A 15,513-nucleotide genomic window follows, 5' to 3' on the forward strand; every position below is an offset into this window, starting at 1 on the left:
CCAACCGTACACTTTTAAGCAGTTACAGCAAATTATCACATCTCGACTGAACAGACTAAAAGCTTTCGAGGAAGACGCTCTTCAGCTAGTCTCTAGAAAGGTAATAAGTTTTGAATTATTTTTTTTTTTAGTGCCTTTCCTGGTCCTTAATAGTTTTGGTGTTTAACATAATTCCCCTTTAGGCCACATGACCAATAAAGCACGATGCAGGATTCTACCATAGAAGTGACGTTTCTAGAAGACCACATTGATTATATGTCCTTGAGTAGTCCCCATCAAAACTGCTCTAAATGTACTGATTGTCTGGCTGCTTCTCTGATTGTGACTGTCATGTTGCACCCACCAGGTTGCAGCTCTGTCTGGTGATGCACGTCGCTGTCTAGACATCTGCAGACGCGCCACTGAGATCTGTGAGCACTCCGGTCTGAAGGGTGCCGTCGGGTTGGTTGGAATGAGTCATGTGATGGAAGCCTTAGACGAAATGTTCTCTTCCTCCTACATCACAGCTATCAGGTGTGTTGGAGAGTGTGTGAACATAATTCCTGGGTGTGGGTTTATGCAAAGTTTGTTTGCTTCCTGAATCGGGTTTGGCCCGTTTATATTTTAGTTTTCTGCTTTATTGCATTGCATCTTTATATTTTCTTTACATCTTTTTAAATCTTATTGGGTTTAATTGTGATTAAATTATTACAAATTTTATGTGTACATTTATGCACAATGCCAAAAAATATATAATTAATCCGAGATGTAGCCCACATGCCAGAACGTGTTTTTCCCCCTTTAACTTATCTTTATTTTTTTTATATAATAATTAAGAATAAGTTTCACTCATGGTTATGTTTGTATCATGCAATCCCGCTCCTAGTACTTAATCCGGGTCCTGTTTATTTCAGGTGTGCCTCTCTACAGGAGCAGCTCTTCTTGAGGGCTGTGATTGCAGAGTTTCGCAGGCTGGGTCTTGAAGAGGCCACCTTTCAGCAGGTAGTGTCTGATTTGATGTGTGGCTATAAGTTTATGATGCATGCACACGTGAATATGCTATTTATCGTTAATTCAAAACATCCAAAAAAAAAAAATCATCCTTGCATTGTCTATTGAGTAAAACCAAATTCAAAACAATTTTAGAATGTGCGCAGTTAAATTTCACTGAAGGTTATATTTTAGAAACACATTACAGGTGCTTTAATACTGTGGTCCATGGTGCACAACACAGTGAAATTTAAAAAGCAAACATAAGTTAACACAACGGAAATGCTCCTGACCACTAGGGGGCAGTATCGTCCTGAAAAAACAAAATGGATAAATCCATTGTTTTCAACTTGGACAATTTTGCTCTGCTTTTGTTTCATGAATTGACCCATTAATGTTTAGTTGACTTTAGTTTAGTTGACCAATTACATATGTTAACTGGAACAGAGAATCTCTAGTCATGTCCCAAATTCTAATAAAGTCATGAAATAACACCAGAAATCTTTTTTTTTTTTTTTTTTTTTTTTTTTTTTTTTTTTGTGTGTGTGTTGTGTTGTGTTGTGCACTACTGGGCCACCGTACTTTAAATTGTGGTTAGAACGGATGGTTAGGGGAAAAAAACATTGTAAGATTTTGAAGTTTTTTCCAAATATCTTATTTTTAAAAATACCAACTACAGTCATATAAGTGTGGGATTTTTTTTTAAAATTTTATTTATTTTTTTCAGTGTGTTAAGTAAGGGGAATAAAGCACGAATGGGTGGTGAGAAGTTGATTCTTTTCCTATCACAGCATATCCCAAAGTGTTTTATTGCTCTTGTACCACAGCAGTTTGCCAGTACTAACAACTTTTTAATTTTTTTAAGAACGACACACCGTACTTCCTTTCAGTTAATAGTTAGATTTACGCATAGCTTATACCAGCTGTAAACAAACGTTCCCTCACCAACCCCCCCTCCCCCCCCTTCTCTTGAACTAATAAGACCCAAGAAAAAGTGCATCTGGTCATGTTCCCAAGAAACCGCAAAACCCTGAAAAGCTGTCCTGAAGACCTTCCTGTTGTTTAAAAACTTTGGTTTCAGCTTTAAATTCTTAAAAAGCTGTAGAAAGACTGCACTGGAGACTCCTTCTACAATAATGGATAAATGTCTCCTCACAGAAAACTACAAAATGGAAAAATCTATTTATGTAGAGCGTATGGCATACTGTTCTCAGAGCTGCACTTAGAACTTTAATCAACATTCTGAACAATGTGATTCGAGAATCCAACAGCACTGTGGTTTAGTTATTTCTGGAGAAATGGGTTACATTTTGAACAACCTTTCCACATCTTTCTCACACCCTGAGTAATATATTACAAGCAATATGGTTGACCTGTGAATATGGTCAGTTGGAGCTAAATAAAGTTTTTCAATGCCTGTTTCCCCAGGTGTTTTTACAGCACCAGGCCTTGTGTCGGGTAGAAGGGCTGCAGCCGGTGAGCGTGTCTGAGAGCCTGGCTGTGTGTCAGAGGTTAGGAGCTTGTCGGCTGCTCCTGCTTGAGCCCAGTCGCCTGGATCTTCTCCTCCGTGTTCGCCTCAATCTCAGCCAGGATGACGTGCTGTACGCCCTGAAGGCGGACTGAGTGTGTGTGAGGGAAATGCTAACTAACTCAGAAAGGTTTAATGAAAACCTCAGTAAAGCTGAAATGGAGAACATGGTTGTATTTATACCCTTGGACCAATTGATATTAGCTGGTACTGCTTGACCTGGAAGTATCAGACTGTCTGATACCTTTAGCGGTTAACAGAAGTAGTGCATTTGCGTTCAATGCACATGTGATACAAGATCCCTCAAAGGAAATTTTTTTTCCCCCCTCTCTCTAAATAAGATTTTAGTCTCAGACGCTGGCATTTTTTTGGCTAGTGGCATCGAGCACGTAATGTTTTGCATGTAAAATACCCTTCTTTTTTTTTTAACATCGAATTGGACTTCTCAGTTAGGTGATTCATTGGTGTTGAGCACAAAATAGACTGATTTACAAGAAAACAATCGTTTCATTTTTAACATTGGAGAGCAAGCCTCCCCTCATTCTGTGTTCCACTTATCGTCCAGTAAGGTCTGTCTCAATGTGTGTGTGGGATGAATTTTGTAGTGCTTTCCTGAGCCAAATAATATTTTATAATCTTTATATTTTTATGTGTAATATTCCTGAACTCTAAATAAAGCTATTGAAAATCGTTGTGAGGGATTTTTTTTTTGTTTTGTTTTGTTTTGTTTTTGTTTTTGTTTTTTTCCCCCTCTCTTCTTGTGATCTGCTGACTCGTTACTTTCTGATTATGCAGAAGTGGCCAAACCAAAGCTTGACTAAATAACTGCAAACAAAAAACAACTTTGTAACGACAAAAATGCTCACTGTTGTGCGAGTTATTGCTATAACAATGGCTTCAAGTCATTTACTAGCTGGTTTGTGTGTACAAGTTTAGTCTAAATAGCAAAAATGCAACATTAATATGCTACGGTGCTCAAATTAATGCAGTTTAAACACATTCTCCAAAAAGCCATAGCAGTATTTGATGGTTAACCCTCCTTTAAGGATTGGAAGTACAATAAGTTACAGTTTAGCTAGAATGTTTTAATTAAATTGTGGTAGGTATGTTAATAATTTTTATTTATTTTTTTTAAACCCATAAAAAACAAACTTTTTGAAAATAGATTGAGAAAATAATGCAGAAATTAATCCAGTTTTAAATAACATACATAAAATTGCTAAATATACATAATACATCTGCAAGTTATTTAGTTATATTGTATATATTCATATATAATAGCTACTTTAAAATGAGCTTCAAATACATGTTACACACTGACATGACTGCACACTGAATAAATGTAATAGTTTGCAACACTGTGAACTCATTTCTCCTCTAATAACTGTAATAATAAAATACAACTGAAAGATGCAATGAAAGTTTGCTTCAAAGATGAATTCTTTTTCCAATAAGAAAGGTATGGCAGATTTGAACTTCTTCTGCATCAAGGTTTTTATGTTCCATCTAAATTTATGTGCCTAAAAATATGATGCTCAATTGGAATGAGAGTGCTAGCTCTTCAGCTGTCTTAAACATCGCAAGTGATGACGGTCAGAAATATTACCACCAGTGGTTTCTTGGAATGCCAGAAACTACAACAACTGTTGGGTAGTTCTGAAGTTTCTTAAATTTAGTTAGAACACTGGCAGAGTTTTGGGCTTTGTTTTTCCTCTAATTGGAATGACTTGCACTTTGAGAATAATTCCTGCAGAGACTTTTCATACTGTACAACTTTTAGCCTTCAGACAGGAAGCAACAAAGCATATTTACACTACTCTAAACCTGACCAGTTTTACATATCGCACGTGGGTTAAACCCCGGAAGGTTTTCCCTGCTTTTACTACACTAAGCCTTCTGGAAGATCAATCTGCCTCTTCCTTAGCTGTTGCTACTGATTTTCCAGATTGGTGTAATGGTTAGTTATGGTGCTGAGGCTTCCAACCTCAGCCTGCAAATAGGAATGGTTGAGGATGGTGGTGGTGGTGGAGGATGAAAAAGTGTCAGAACAGAGAGAAGAATAACAGCAGATGTTTCCCTCAAGCGGATCCGATAAGGCATTCAGTCCATACACGTAATCATTCCCAGTCAGGCTTGAGATGTCGTGGCTGGACTTTAAGATTACATACTCTCGGATCATCTCCAGGCCCGGCACTGCGTACTCCATGTTGTTATCCATAACCAACTGGTATTGTGGGAAATGTGTGCAGTTAGGTGGCCAGGAAGGTTTCTTCATGACTTGAGCCTCCTTTTCGGACATGATCTCCAACACAGAAGCAGGGGTGTCATCATCACTCTGCTTGATGCTGCCGTTGAGCTCCTAGAGTATTAAGGCAATAATATTAATTCTAGTAAATTAAATAAAAATGGAATTAGTAACACCAGTACCATGGCTCACATATTAGACATTTATTGCAAATACAAGTGCATATAATTAGTGAATATAGCAGTTATTTGGCAACATTATGTGCACTTATTAGCTATGGGTTAATAATATGTGACACCCTGCGACCCACCCCCAAACACACACAAAATAGTTTTTTCTTTGAGAAAATCTACCTATTTGCTCTCCTAAAAACCATATAATTATAGAACAAATGCAAATGGATGACTCTTAAATAAATTCTAAAAAAAATTCCAATCCAAAATAATTCCCATTCAAAACAACTAGTAGGCAGCTTGCAGAATTGTGTTATTAATATGCCAAGATGTAATTTACCCAGTGTTGTCCATCGATATCTTTCAGGAAATTGTCCAGCACATCATTCAGGTTTGGAACTGGTGGCCAGAGAAACTTCTTGATCTTACTAAAGAACAACGATTATAAACAAAACATGAATTGCACACTCAATGCATGTTTGTCTCTTTAGAATTTTGTATAATGTTAATATGGTTGATGTTTAAACTGACCTAACATATCTGGAGGAGGAGGAGAACAATACCACAGAAATGATGAGCAATCCAAAAGGCACAAGTGCAATAAACAGCAACCCTGTATCCGGGTAGAAACACTGGTGAACATCTCATTAATTCAAATAATTAATTTGTGTTTCTTGGATTGTGTATGTGAAGGCTTCAGTACCTGCTTTCGAATTCAGCTGTTTTGTGAAAGGTTTAGACCAAGCACTCCAGTTCCCACTATAGAAAGATCCATTGGGGCTAGCTTGTATTTGGATGGTGTACTGGCCACTTGCTTGCACATCCAGACAGATACTGGTACTAGAATTGTGCACTGTGAAATACTGGCACAGTATAGAGTTTTATTTATAACCAGAGTTAATCTATCAAATGAACATTTCTTCTATCTAATCATATTCCTTTCTTTTTTAGTTATACTTTGTTCAGTAGTTTTATTGCTTGTGTATTTGCTTGTTCCTTACTTTCCACTTGCTCTCTTCTTGTAGCTGGTAGCGAACCTGATACATTAAATGGTCGGATATTTGTGGAAGAGGACAGATCCATCTCAGACAAAGCCTTTCTCCAATGAGCTCTCCAATAAGTCCTCCTGGGGGCCCGGTTTTGACTAATCATGGGGGGAAAAATGCCTTGGTGCAAATTAAGGATATCACAATAAATAAAGCATTTCCCTTTGAAACCATTGGTTTAAATGTATTTATACCACAACACTGCTAAGTGCTGGATTCTGATCAGGTTCACGCCAAGTGAATGTAAAAGGGTGACATTGGGCCTCATTTATCAATCTGGATACAGAACAGATGTATTTGTAAATTGTTTATAGGATATTTAGTATTCATTAAAATCCCGTAAATTCAGGAAAAAATGTTTGTATCCTATCATGGTCCTGAGTGTGTTTAAATTTACGCATAAGAAGCCTAATTCCTGTAAACTTTGTTTGGTTTCAAATCATATAAATTGAGATGAGTTACCGCATTTTTATATACACATTACACTGTCATGCTTAAGTATTTCAATTACACACAGAAAACTAGTCATTTCATATTGAAGGCTTTAACTAGAGAAATATTAAATATGAAAAAATAAAAAAAAATGTAAGCAAATATAAACTTGTAAATTCACACAAGTAAGACCAGTCATTCAACCTTTAGAATGTTCTATATTTCTGCATCAATGCGACCATAATCAGAAGTCTTAAAAGTAGATCAAGAGAACCCAATTAAACAAATGTGACAAAAATCTTATACTTGGTCATTTATTTATTGAGGCAAATTATCCAATATTACATATCTGTGAGGGGCAAAAGTATGTGTACCTTTGCGTTCAGTATCTGGTGTGACCCCCTTGTGCAGCAATAACTGCAACTAATCGTTTCCGGTAACTGTTGATCAGTCCTGCACATCGGCTTTGAGGAATTTCAGTACAGAACAGCTTCAACTCTGGGATTTTCTTGGGTTTCCTCACATGAGCTGCTTGCTTCAGGTTCTTCCACAACATTTCTCTTGGATTAAGGTCAGGACTTTGACTTGGCCATTCCAAAACATTAACTTTATTCTTCTTTAACCGTTCTTTGGTAGAATGACTTGTGTGCTTAGTGTCATTGTCTTGCTGCATGACCCACTTTCTCTTGAGATTCAGTTCATAGACAGATGTCCTGATATTTTCCTTTAGAATTCGCTGGTATACTTCTGAATTCATTGTTCCAGCAGTGATGGAAAGCCGTCCTGGCCCAGATGCAGCAAAACAGGCTCAAATCATGATACTACCACCAGCATGTTTCACATATGGAATAAGGTTCTTATGCTGGAGTGCAGTGTTTTCCTTTCTCCAAACATAATGCTTCTCATTTAAACCAGAACTTTCTATTTTGATTTCATCTGTGCACAAATAATATTTTCAACAGCCGTCTGGCTTGTCTACGTGATCTTTGAGCTGCAGAAGGGCAGCAGTGTTCTGTTTTCTTTCTCCTTGCAACCCTGCCATGCACATGTACATTAGCGAATGTGAGAGAGGCCTTTAGCTGTTTAGTAGTTACCCTGGGTCCTTTGTGACCTCCATTTGTACACAATCTGTCTGACTGTGGATCGGCAGAGTCCAAACTCTTTAGAGATGGGTTTTAACCTTTTCCAGCCTGATGAGTGTTAACAACTCTTTTTCTGACGTCCTCAGAAATCTCCTTTGTTCATGCCATGATACACTTCCAAAACATGTGTTGTGAAGGTCGGACTTTGATAGATCCCTGTTCTTTAAATAAAGCAGGACGCTCACTCACACCTGATTATCATCTCAATGATTGAAAACACCTGACTCTAATTTCACCTTCAAATGAGCTACTAATGCTAAGAGGTTCAGATACGTTTGGCACTCACAGATAGGTAATATTGGAACATTTTCCAAAGAAAATGACCAGTTACCCAGACATGCTGCATTGAATAAAAAAATAAAGTGGTTTCTCTGTGTGATGTGCTTGGTGTCCACCATCACCTGGGTACAGTAGATACCCAGATTTTGGTAGTTGTTATTCTGTTATATAATAGACATTATATACGCATAGAGGTGAGTCAAAATAAGTTTCAGAGAGTCTTTTTTTGTCATTTACTTGTCAGGCCTGTGCACCAGCCTAGTCATTTTGGGTGACGTATTCATCAACATACGCATGCTAGTATGAAGAAAATCAGCCTTTACAAAACGTTTGTGAATCTGCTGGAAATGATTTGTTCAGTTGGGCTTACACAAACATTTATACACAGCTAAAATATTGATAAATCGTGTCCATTGTGGTTTTTATGCACAGCGTAGTGACTTAGGAAAGCTGCTTAGGAAGACTGCAGAGGTAACGACTGTTTATGGCGGCTATAATATAATTAATAACAGGACTAACCGTGTATTGAGGATGTTCCACAAAATTAAATGTAACTATAAACTGTTAACATTATGACCTGTCATTGTTTAATAAATAACAACAATTAGAATCGACAATGCATATTCTGTACTTGAAACACAAATGTGTATATTAAGAAAGTTAAAATGTATAAAAAAAATAATAAATAAATAAAAAATAGCTTACTGCTGTTGTTCATCCTGAACACGTCCATGTAAAAGGTTTGGTTAAGGAGCCCGAATGTAGCCGTAAGATAAACCTGAAACATGGTGCATTCGTCCCCACAGAGAACACACTGACTTGCAGAAGCATTACTGTTCTCACAGGTCTTCCAGTTCCCCCAAATATTTCTGAAACAAATGACTCACTATACTCAACCAAAGATTTATTTTATTACGAATAACTGAGGCTAGAGTGTATATTGCAGAGCGTGAAAAGACAATGTTACCTGTCGGTTTGTCGGTAATGTAGGCTCGCATAACCATATCTCTCCTTGTTCCACTGACATCGGACTTGGCGCAGATCAGAAGTGTGGCACATTAATTCAATGTCAGCTGCAACAAAAACAAGGGGAGCTTAGCTTTAAAGCCACAATTAATTCATTAATGTGCTGCACTGAATAAATGTCATGTTTGTGATACTTTATCAGATTTCATTTTTGGTTTTTTTGTTTTGTTTTTTATCCTCAGTGTAGTCATGGCCAATTCTCTTCCTTATCACTGATAGTACCAACCAGGGAGGATTCCTCCAAGACACATGAAGCCAGCCAATCACATCTTTTCAAACTGCTGCTCATGAAACATCAGGGGATGCTGTAACACACTCAAAGGAAAGCATTATCCATACCCTTTTGCATGCATGAGCTCAGAGACACTCATAATTGGCTAGTGTCGGCGTGTCCCTTCCCTCACTGAGAACACGGCCAATTTTGATCTCTTGGGCTCCTGGCTTCAGATGTGGCTTCAAACTTGAATCTCCCTGGATGATAGGGAATCTCCAGATGATAGGGAAAATGCTTTTCTGTTGCACCACCTGGGTGCCCTGTTTATCCGATTTCTACAGTAAGTGTTACAGTTAACCCAAATACGGGGTAATTTTGAACATTTCATCTTTATCACTTTCGGTTCAATAATGAAATAAGATGCAAAGTAAGTAACCTTCAAATAAAGTGTTACTTAAAGGGGTTGTGAACATCTACAAGCACCTTTTTCTTGGATTTGGAAATCTGATGAAATGAATAAATCCAAATTCACATATGTAAACGTTTGTAATAAATAAATTATATATATATATATATATATATATATATATATATATATATATATATATATATATATATATATATATATTTCTACATTTTATTTTAAGCACATATTTCAGAGCATTGCAAATATTGTAACGATAAATATTTGCACTAAATATATATCATTTTAACATTATCATGATGTAAAATAAATATTTGCAATAAGTATAAATATTTTATTGAACTAAATAAATAAGATAAGATAAGCTAACATTTATTGATCCCACACTGGGGAAATTCCCTCGTTACAGCAGCTCAGTTACACAAAAAACAGATAGGAAAGAATACACATTAAATAGGAGTAGAATTGAAATAAAGTATCTAAAAAAAAAAATGTATATATATATATATATATATATATATATATATATATATATATATATATATATATATATATATATATACACACACACAATAGGAATAGAAAAATAAGAATTAGAGTAGTAAATATATAATAATAATGGTAATATGTACACTATGGACACCTCAATGTATGTACAGATGAACACATTTTTGAATATATACAGATGTGTAACACCTTGTTTATATACATGAGTGGATAAATGGATTATTGCGCAGTTAACAATAGAGGGGTGAGCAACAAATAATAATAATGTATGGGTTGTTGATGCAAAAAACAGCTAGCAGTGCTTCATTATGTGCTTCATACATGCATATGTATATATATATATATATATATATATATATATATATATATATATATATGTGTGTGTGTGTGTGTGTGTGTGTGTGTGTGTGTGTGTGTGTGTGTGTGTGTGTGTGTATATATATATATATATATATATATATATATATATATATATGTAGATAGATAGATAGATAGATATAAAATATCTGATATATAAACTAAATATTTCATTTATCCTGAAATACTATATCATGCATCTTTCATTTACAAATAAGTTTTCATTTATATATTTGTTTATAATCCTAAATTTGTTATTTCAACTAAATATATAGCATGTGCATGGATTTGGGAATCTCTCCAGATAACTACAGTATATACTGATTGAAGGCACCAATGATAAAACCATCAGAGTCACATTGTGCTTGAATTCCAGAATTTGTATTTAAAATTTAAGAACCTTCTTATGTCATAATAGTTGAGAACAGAGAACATCTTGATGATATGTTCACTAGGCCCATTCATAGTGTTTATGAAGACAGCAAAAGTTTATTGTTTACATAATGTTAATTGAAGCATGGAAAAATGCTTGCGCAGACTCTGAGCTTTCTTTCGTGGGTATTCACAGTAATACAGTGATGAACTTATACTAATTTATTCAACTGAGCATCATCATCACTTAAATACTGAAAACTCACAGAATATACATTATACATCAATCTCAACTTGAATATGATGAATTATTAATTATTAATATTATGATTGTATTATTATATTAATATTAGAGCAATTACTATTGAGATGTGTTGAAGAAATTTGACTGTAAGTTAACAATGAAATTCACTCAACTGGGCGTCCGCCATTACTCAAAGCCTATTGGCTGATTTCGATCATGTGACTGGACTGTGATCATTTTTCCATAGCATGGCTTTATTTTAAATGGAAAATTCTGTGACCCTGATCTTTCTGTCATCCAAGTACATTTATGAGATCATTCTTCAATGCTCAATCAACAGCCGTGGATGCACAACTCCAAAAATACAGTTTTGTGACTCTGATCGTTTTTTCATTGTGTTCTTCAATTGCCTGATATTTAAAACATCTTTCAGTACCTATGAAAACATATAATGGTGTGTTACCTAGCTCATTACCAAGATAATTACAGAGTCCGGGGAAATCTCATAGTTTTACGTTTTTTGAAAAATGTTGAACAGCGTCTGTGAGCAAACTACAGAACAGTTGCGACTACTGACTATTGACTAATTTATTTTTTTATTGCTGAGCTCTCTCACCTGCTGTCTGAGGCACCGTGACTGTAACTGAAGGTGTCCAGTCACTCCAATGGCCTCCAGTATCAGCAAAACTGAACTTACTCCTGATCTGCACTGTACATGGCTGCCCTGGGACCAGGGAGAGCAATGTATGCTCACAGCTGGAGCCTTTCTTCTACAAAAAGATAACAATAACAATAACAATAATAATAATAATAATAATAATAATAATAATAATAATAATAATAATAATAAATTACAAAACATTTTCATAGAAGTGTGCTTATGAACTTGAACTTGTCTGCTTGAAACTCACCAGTTTAACTGTATCTTGTAATGCCTTAGAGGTGTAACGTAGCTCATACTGAACATGATCTTTGTGTTCTGTAGGTGCTGGCCACTTAACCAGAATTTGCCCTGCCTTTCCAGTATAGTCAAGAAATACATTTGACGGAGGATTAAACAGGCCTGGAGAGAGGAAATGCTTATTAATAACTCATTCACAGACACCAGCTCTGCTTAATGTGCACATCATTCTTACAGTTGTCCTCTACATGAAGGGTGCGATTGTAGACAGTGGTGTTGGAGTCTTTATCCACCACTCTGACTTGTGTGTAGGCGAATATATGGACATCAGTGTCTGGGAAGACGCAGACATGGAGGATTTTTCCTTCCGCACTGTCTTGCTGACTTATATTGCATCTGCTCTCTGCACTGTGATTGAATAACAAGTACTCATTAGGACATATCCACACACACACACACACACACACACACACACACACACACACACACACACACACACACACACACACACACACACACACACACACACACACACACACACACACACAGAAACTATACAAAACAATATTACAATGAAAAAAAACCCCCACCACAATACTTAATACACCTGCATAAGTATAAATTAAATTGCAGTATGTTACTAAATGTTGAGAGTCAAAAAGGCTCAGGTCTCTGGGTGTTAATTTACCCCACACTGCAGCCTCACTTGTGAATTTTGGTGATTAACCACAAGCAATGTATTAATTAAGACAAAGGTTCCCAGTCCTGGTCCTGGAGTACCCCTTGTCCTATTACACATATTAGTGTTTTTAACAGATCAGCTAATTAACAGCCTTTCCTGAGCTTTTATTAACAATACAAAAATATATACTTTGCCACATATTTTCTTTATTGTGTTGTATTATGGGTTTTTATAAATAAGTATTTTCATATACTACTCACTCATCCTCTATTTGATAAAGGAAGTCATAGGATTTTCCCATAGGTGCCTCCCAGAAGCAAGTGAAGTCTGAAAATGTTCTAGTGAAGCACGCTGGGTATGGCTCCGCAGCCAGCAATGCCACATCTGAAAACAGAAACATGATGAATGCTGTGGTGTAAGTAAGGAACAAAGCAGGGAATGGTGTTCTGTTAGCATCCTGAGGATTATCTTCCTATTACAGTACTTCCTAAAGTGTTCCTCTTACACCACAGCAATTTGCCAGAGATTGCATTTTTTTTTAATTAATGAAATAATGACATAAATACTTTCTTATACTTTACACAGTGCTGTGAAAAAGTATTGCTGCTATCCTGATGTCTTCTGTTTTTGTGTACATCTCATACTAAATTGTATTCAGAAATGAAAACAAAATCTACGATACAACAAAGGCAACCTGAGTAAACATGAAATACAGTTTTTAAAAGATAATGTTATGCATTGAAGCAAAAAAAAAGTTATGCAATATGAACTGGGTTTGTGTGAAAATGTATTTGCCCCCGTAGTTATTAATTCCCCAAATCTATGAAACTGTATTGATAATAGGGTTCAGCTGGACTTGACGTGACCAGGCGTGATTACTGCAAACCCTGTTCAAGCAAATCAACACTTAAATGGAACTTTTTCAACAATTGGTTAAAAGATTTTATTAAGTAACACACTAGTCCAAAATTGAAAGAAATTGCAGAAATGATGAGGAAGAAGTTGATTGAAATACATCAGTCTGGGAAGGGTTACAAAGCTATTTCAAAGGCTCTGGGACTCCAAAGAACCACAGTGAGAATCATTATCTCCAAATGGAAAAACTCGGCACAGTAGTGAACCTTCCCAGAAGTGGATGACCTTCTAAAATTTTCAATAGTTCCATTTAGTTTTTCACATGGGTGATAGGCGTTGGATAACTTTTTTTGCTTCAATAAAAACTCTATTATGTGTTTTACTCAGGCTACCTTTGTTTTATGTTGTAAGAGTTAAAACGATTTAGTATGAGATACACACAAAAACAGAAGAAATCAGGATGGCATCAAATACTTTTTCACAGCACTGTCGCTACATTTAATGTTGTAGAACATCTGCAAAACAACTTCCTGTTATCATTTACGTTACAGCAGCTATAAACTCTCCTGAAGACTTTCCCATGGTGGAAAACTTCACCCTTATGGCTGTTACCACGTCCTGACACTGGAGAGTCCTTTAGAAAATGCTAACTAAACATCTTTACATGGAAAGCCTCATCATACCAATGAATGTACATTTCCATTGTTAAACAGCATTGTGTTTTCTAAATGTGTATTTTAAGTTTAGATTATGTGGAGCATCCACTATACAGGTCCCTGAATATCAACCTGTGATCTGTCTCACACAGAAGGTCTTCTGGTCTTCTGACCAAACAGTTTCATAAATTCAACAGCACTGTGGTATCAAGTCATACAATACACGTGACAAGAATGAAAGATCAAATATTCATCAGTAAGTAATAAAATTGAATGAAAAAAAAAAAAAAAAAAAAAACCCTGTGGTTAAAGGCTCTGGGTTACTGATCAGAAGGTGAGGAATTCAAGCCCCAGCACTGCCAAGCTACGACTGTTTGGCCCTTGAGCAAGGCCCTTAATCCTCAATTGCTCAGTTGTATAATTGAGATAAATGTAAGTCACTCTGGATAAAGTCGACTGCCAAATTCCATAAATGCAATGTAATGTACGGAGAAAGTATGCACTGTTGAAGCTGGATTAAACATGTCAACTTGTTTAAGTACACAAATCTTGACAGTCATAACATTTTAAGTCTGTAATTTGATAGTACCTTCGCACTATTAACACAGGAACAATTGATTAAAGCTATACCTTAAAATAAGTGTGTTAAGGTTATTACAATAAGAAAAAAAACAACACTCTTCTGTTTTTCTCCCTACCTTGTTTTGACAGATGAGGGTTGCAATTCACCTGCACAGTCAGACAGAAGAACAAGATTGAATAGGTTATCTGTAGATCCATTGTCTGTGCAGGTTCTCGTTTAACCCATGACTATTCAGAACTGTGAGAGTTAATCATCTTGGTACATGTGGGTATTTCTTCAGAACAAGTAAAGGAACACATTTGTGTTGGGTGTTGGGTATATTGTGACTGTGGTGGGCGGCTCTAATGTGCAAGACCTTGACAAAGTAGGAAGTCACACAAACAGTCTTCATACACACTCTCTCTCTCAAACACACAATCACACATTTACACACATTTACAGAAAAGTTGTCACAATGCTCTAACAAATCGTTACACAGAGGATGAAAACTGACAAATAAATTAGGATGTCTGGTTTCACTTCTAGTAACTCAGTTACAAAGGAATTCATATTCTAAAAGCATAAAATCCAGCATATCTGAATACAGTGGATGTAAAATATCTACACACGTTTGTATCAGAATGCTGGAGACAGGGCTGGAAAGCCCACTCTGATCCTATTGAAGTTGGTTGCCAAGGCTTTGTGGGCCATTCTTTCTTTGCCAAAAACTTTCAGGAGGCCATTGAAAAACTCCTCACAGTGGCCATGGATCAACATTGGGGACTCTTGAATGCTTGTTAAATGAAGAAGAAAAGGAAGGAGTGAAGCCACTGGGTGCACCTTTAAAATCCAAATCACTGTGGGCCGAGCGAGCAGCAAGCTAGCCAGCCAGCTGATGG

At 36.3% G+C, this 15,513-nt stretch overlaps 2 protein-coding genes across 6 annotated transcripts in view; one reads left to right on the top strand and one right to left on the bottom strand.

Moving 5' to 3' along the window:
* orc1 (origin recognition complex, subunit 1) overlaps positions 1-3,190 on the top strand; it is a 17,369-nt gene extending 14,179 nt beyond the window's left edge. For all 5 annotated transcript variants that reach the window (XM_017479795.3, XM_017479796.3, XM_017479793.3 and 2 more), the window contains 4 exons: positions 1-100; positions 347-513; positions 894-981; positions 2,398-3,190. The exon at positions 1-100 is cut by the window's left edge and continues 20 nt beyond it. In XM_017479795.3, coding sequence (XP_017335284.1) covers positions 1-100; positions 347-513; positions 894-981; positions 2,398-2,592 — 550 coding nt within the window. In that variant the 3' untranslated portion in view covers positions 2,593-3,190. The remainder of the gene's footprint in view (positions 101-346; positions 514-893; positions 982-2,397) is intronic.
* A 411-nt stretch (positions 3,191-3,601) lies between these two features.
* On the bottom strand, positions 3,602-14,948 carry mpl (MPL proto-oncogene, thrombopoietin receptor). Its single transcript, XM_017479800.3, has 12 exons — positions 14,751-14,948; positions 12,802-12,925; positions 12,095-12,267; positions 11,870-12,021; positions 11,575-11,728; positions 8,782-8,887; positions 8,520-8,683; positions 5,917-6,059; positions 5,619-5,778; positions 5,447-5,528; positions 5,256-5,343; positions 3,602-4,856 (listed from the first exon to the last, which is right to left on the bottom strand). Exons 1-12 carry the CDS (start codon positions 14,830-14,832, stop codon positions 4,428-4,430), a joined length of 1,857 nt encoding a protein of 618 aa, XP_017335289.1. The 5' UTR covers positions 14,833-14,948; the 3' UTR covers positions 3,602-4,427.
* Between the last annotated feature and the right edge of the window lie 565 nt (positions 14,949-15,513).

Source organism: Ictalurus punctatus, chromosome 11 (genome assembly GCF_001660625.3).
Source record: "Ictalurus punctatus breed USDA103 chromosome 11, Coco_2.0, whole genome shotgun sequence".
NCBI lineage: Eukaryota > Metazoa > Chordata > Actinopteri > Siluriformes > Ictaluridae > Ictalurus > Ictalurus punctatus.

Excerpts from the sequence above, each read along its gene's own strand:
- mpl (XM_017479800.3), bottom strand. The coding sequence starts at position 14,832 with ATGGATCTACAGATAACCTATTCAATCTTGTTCTTCTGTCTGACTGTG. Across the intron at positions 12,268-12,801 it reads CTTTATCAAATAGAGGATGA|TGCAGAGAGCAGATGCAATA; the intron begins GTGAGTAGTATA and ends ATTCAATCACAG. Across the intron at positions 6,060-8,519 it reads GTTCAGGATGAACAACAGCA|TCAAAACCGGGCCCCCAGGA; the intron begins GTAAGCTATTTT and ends CCCCATGATTAG.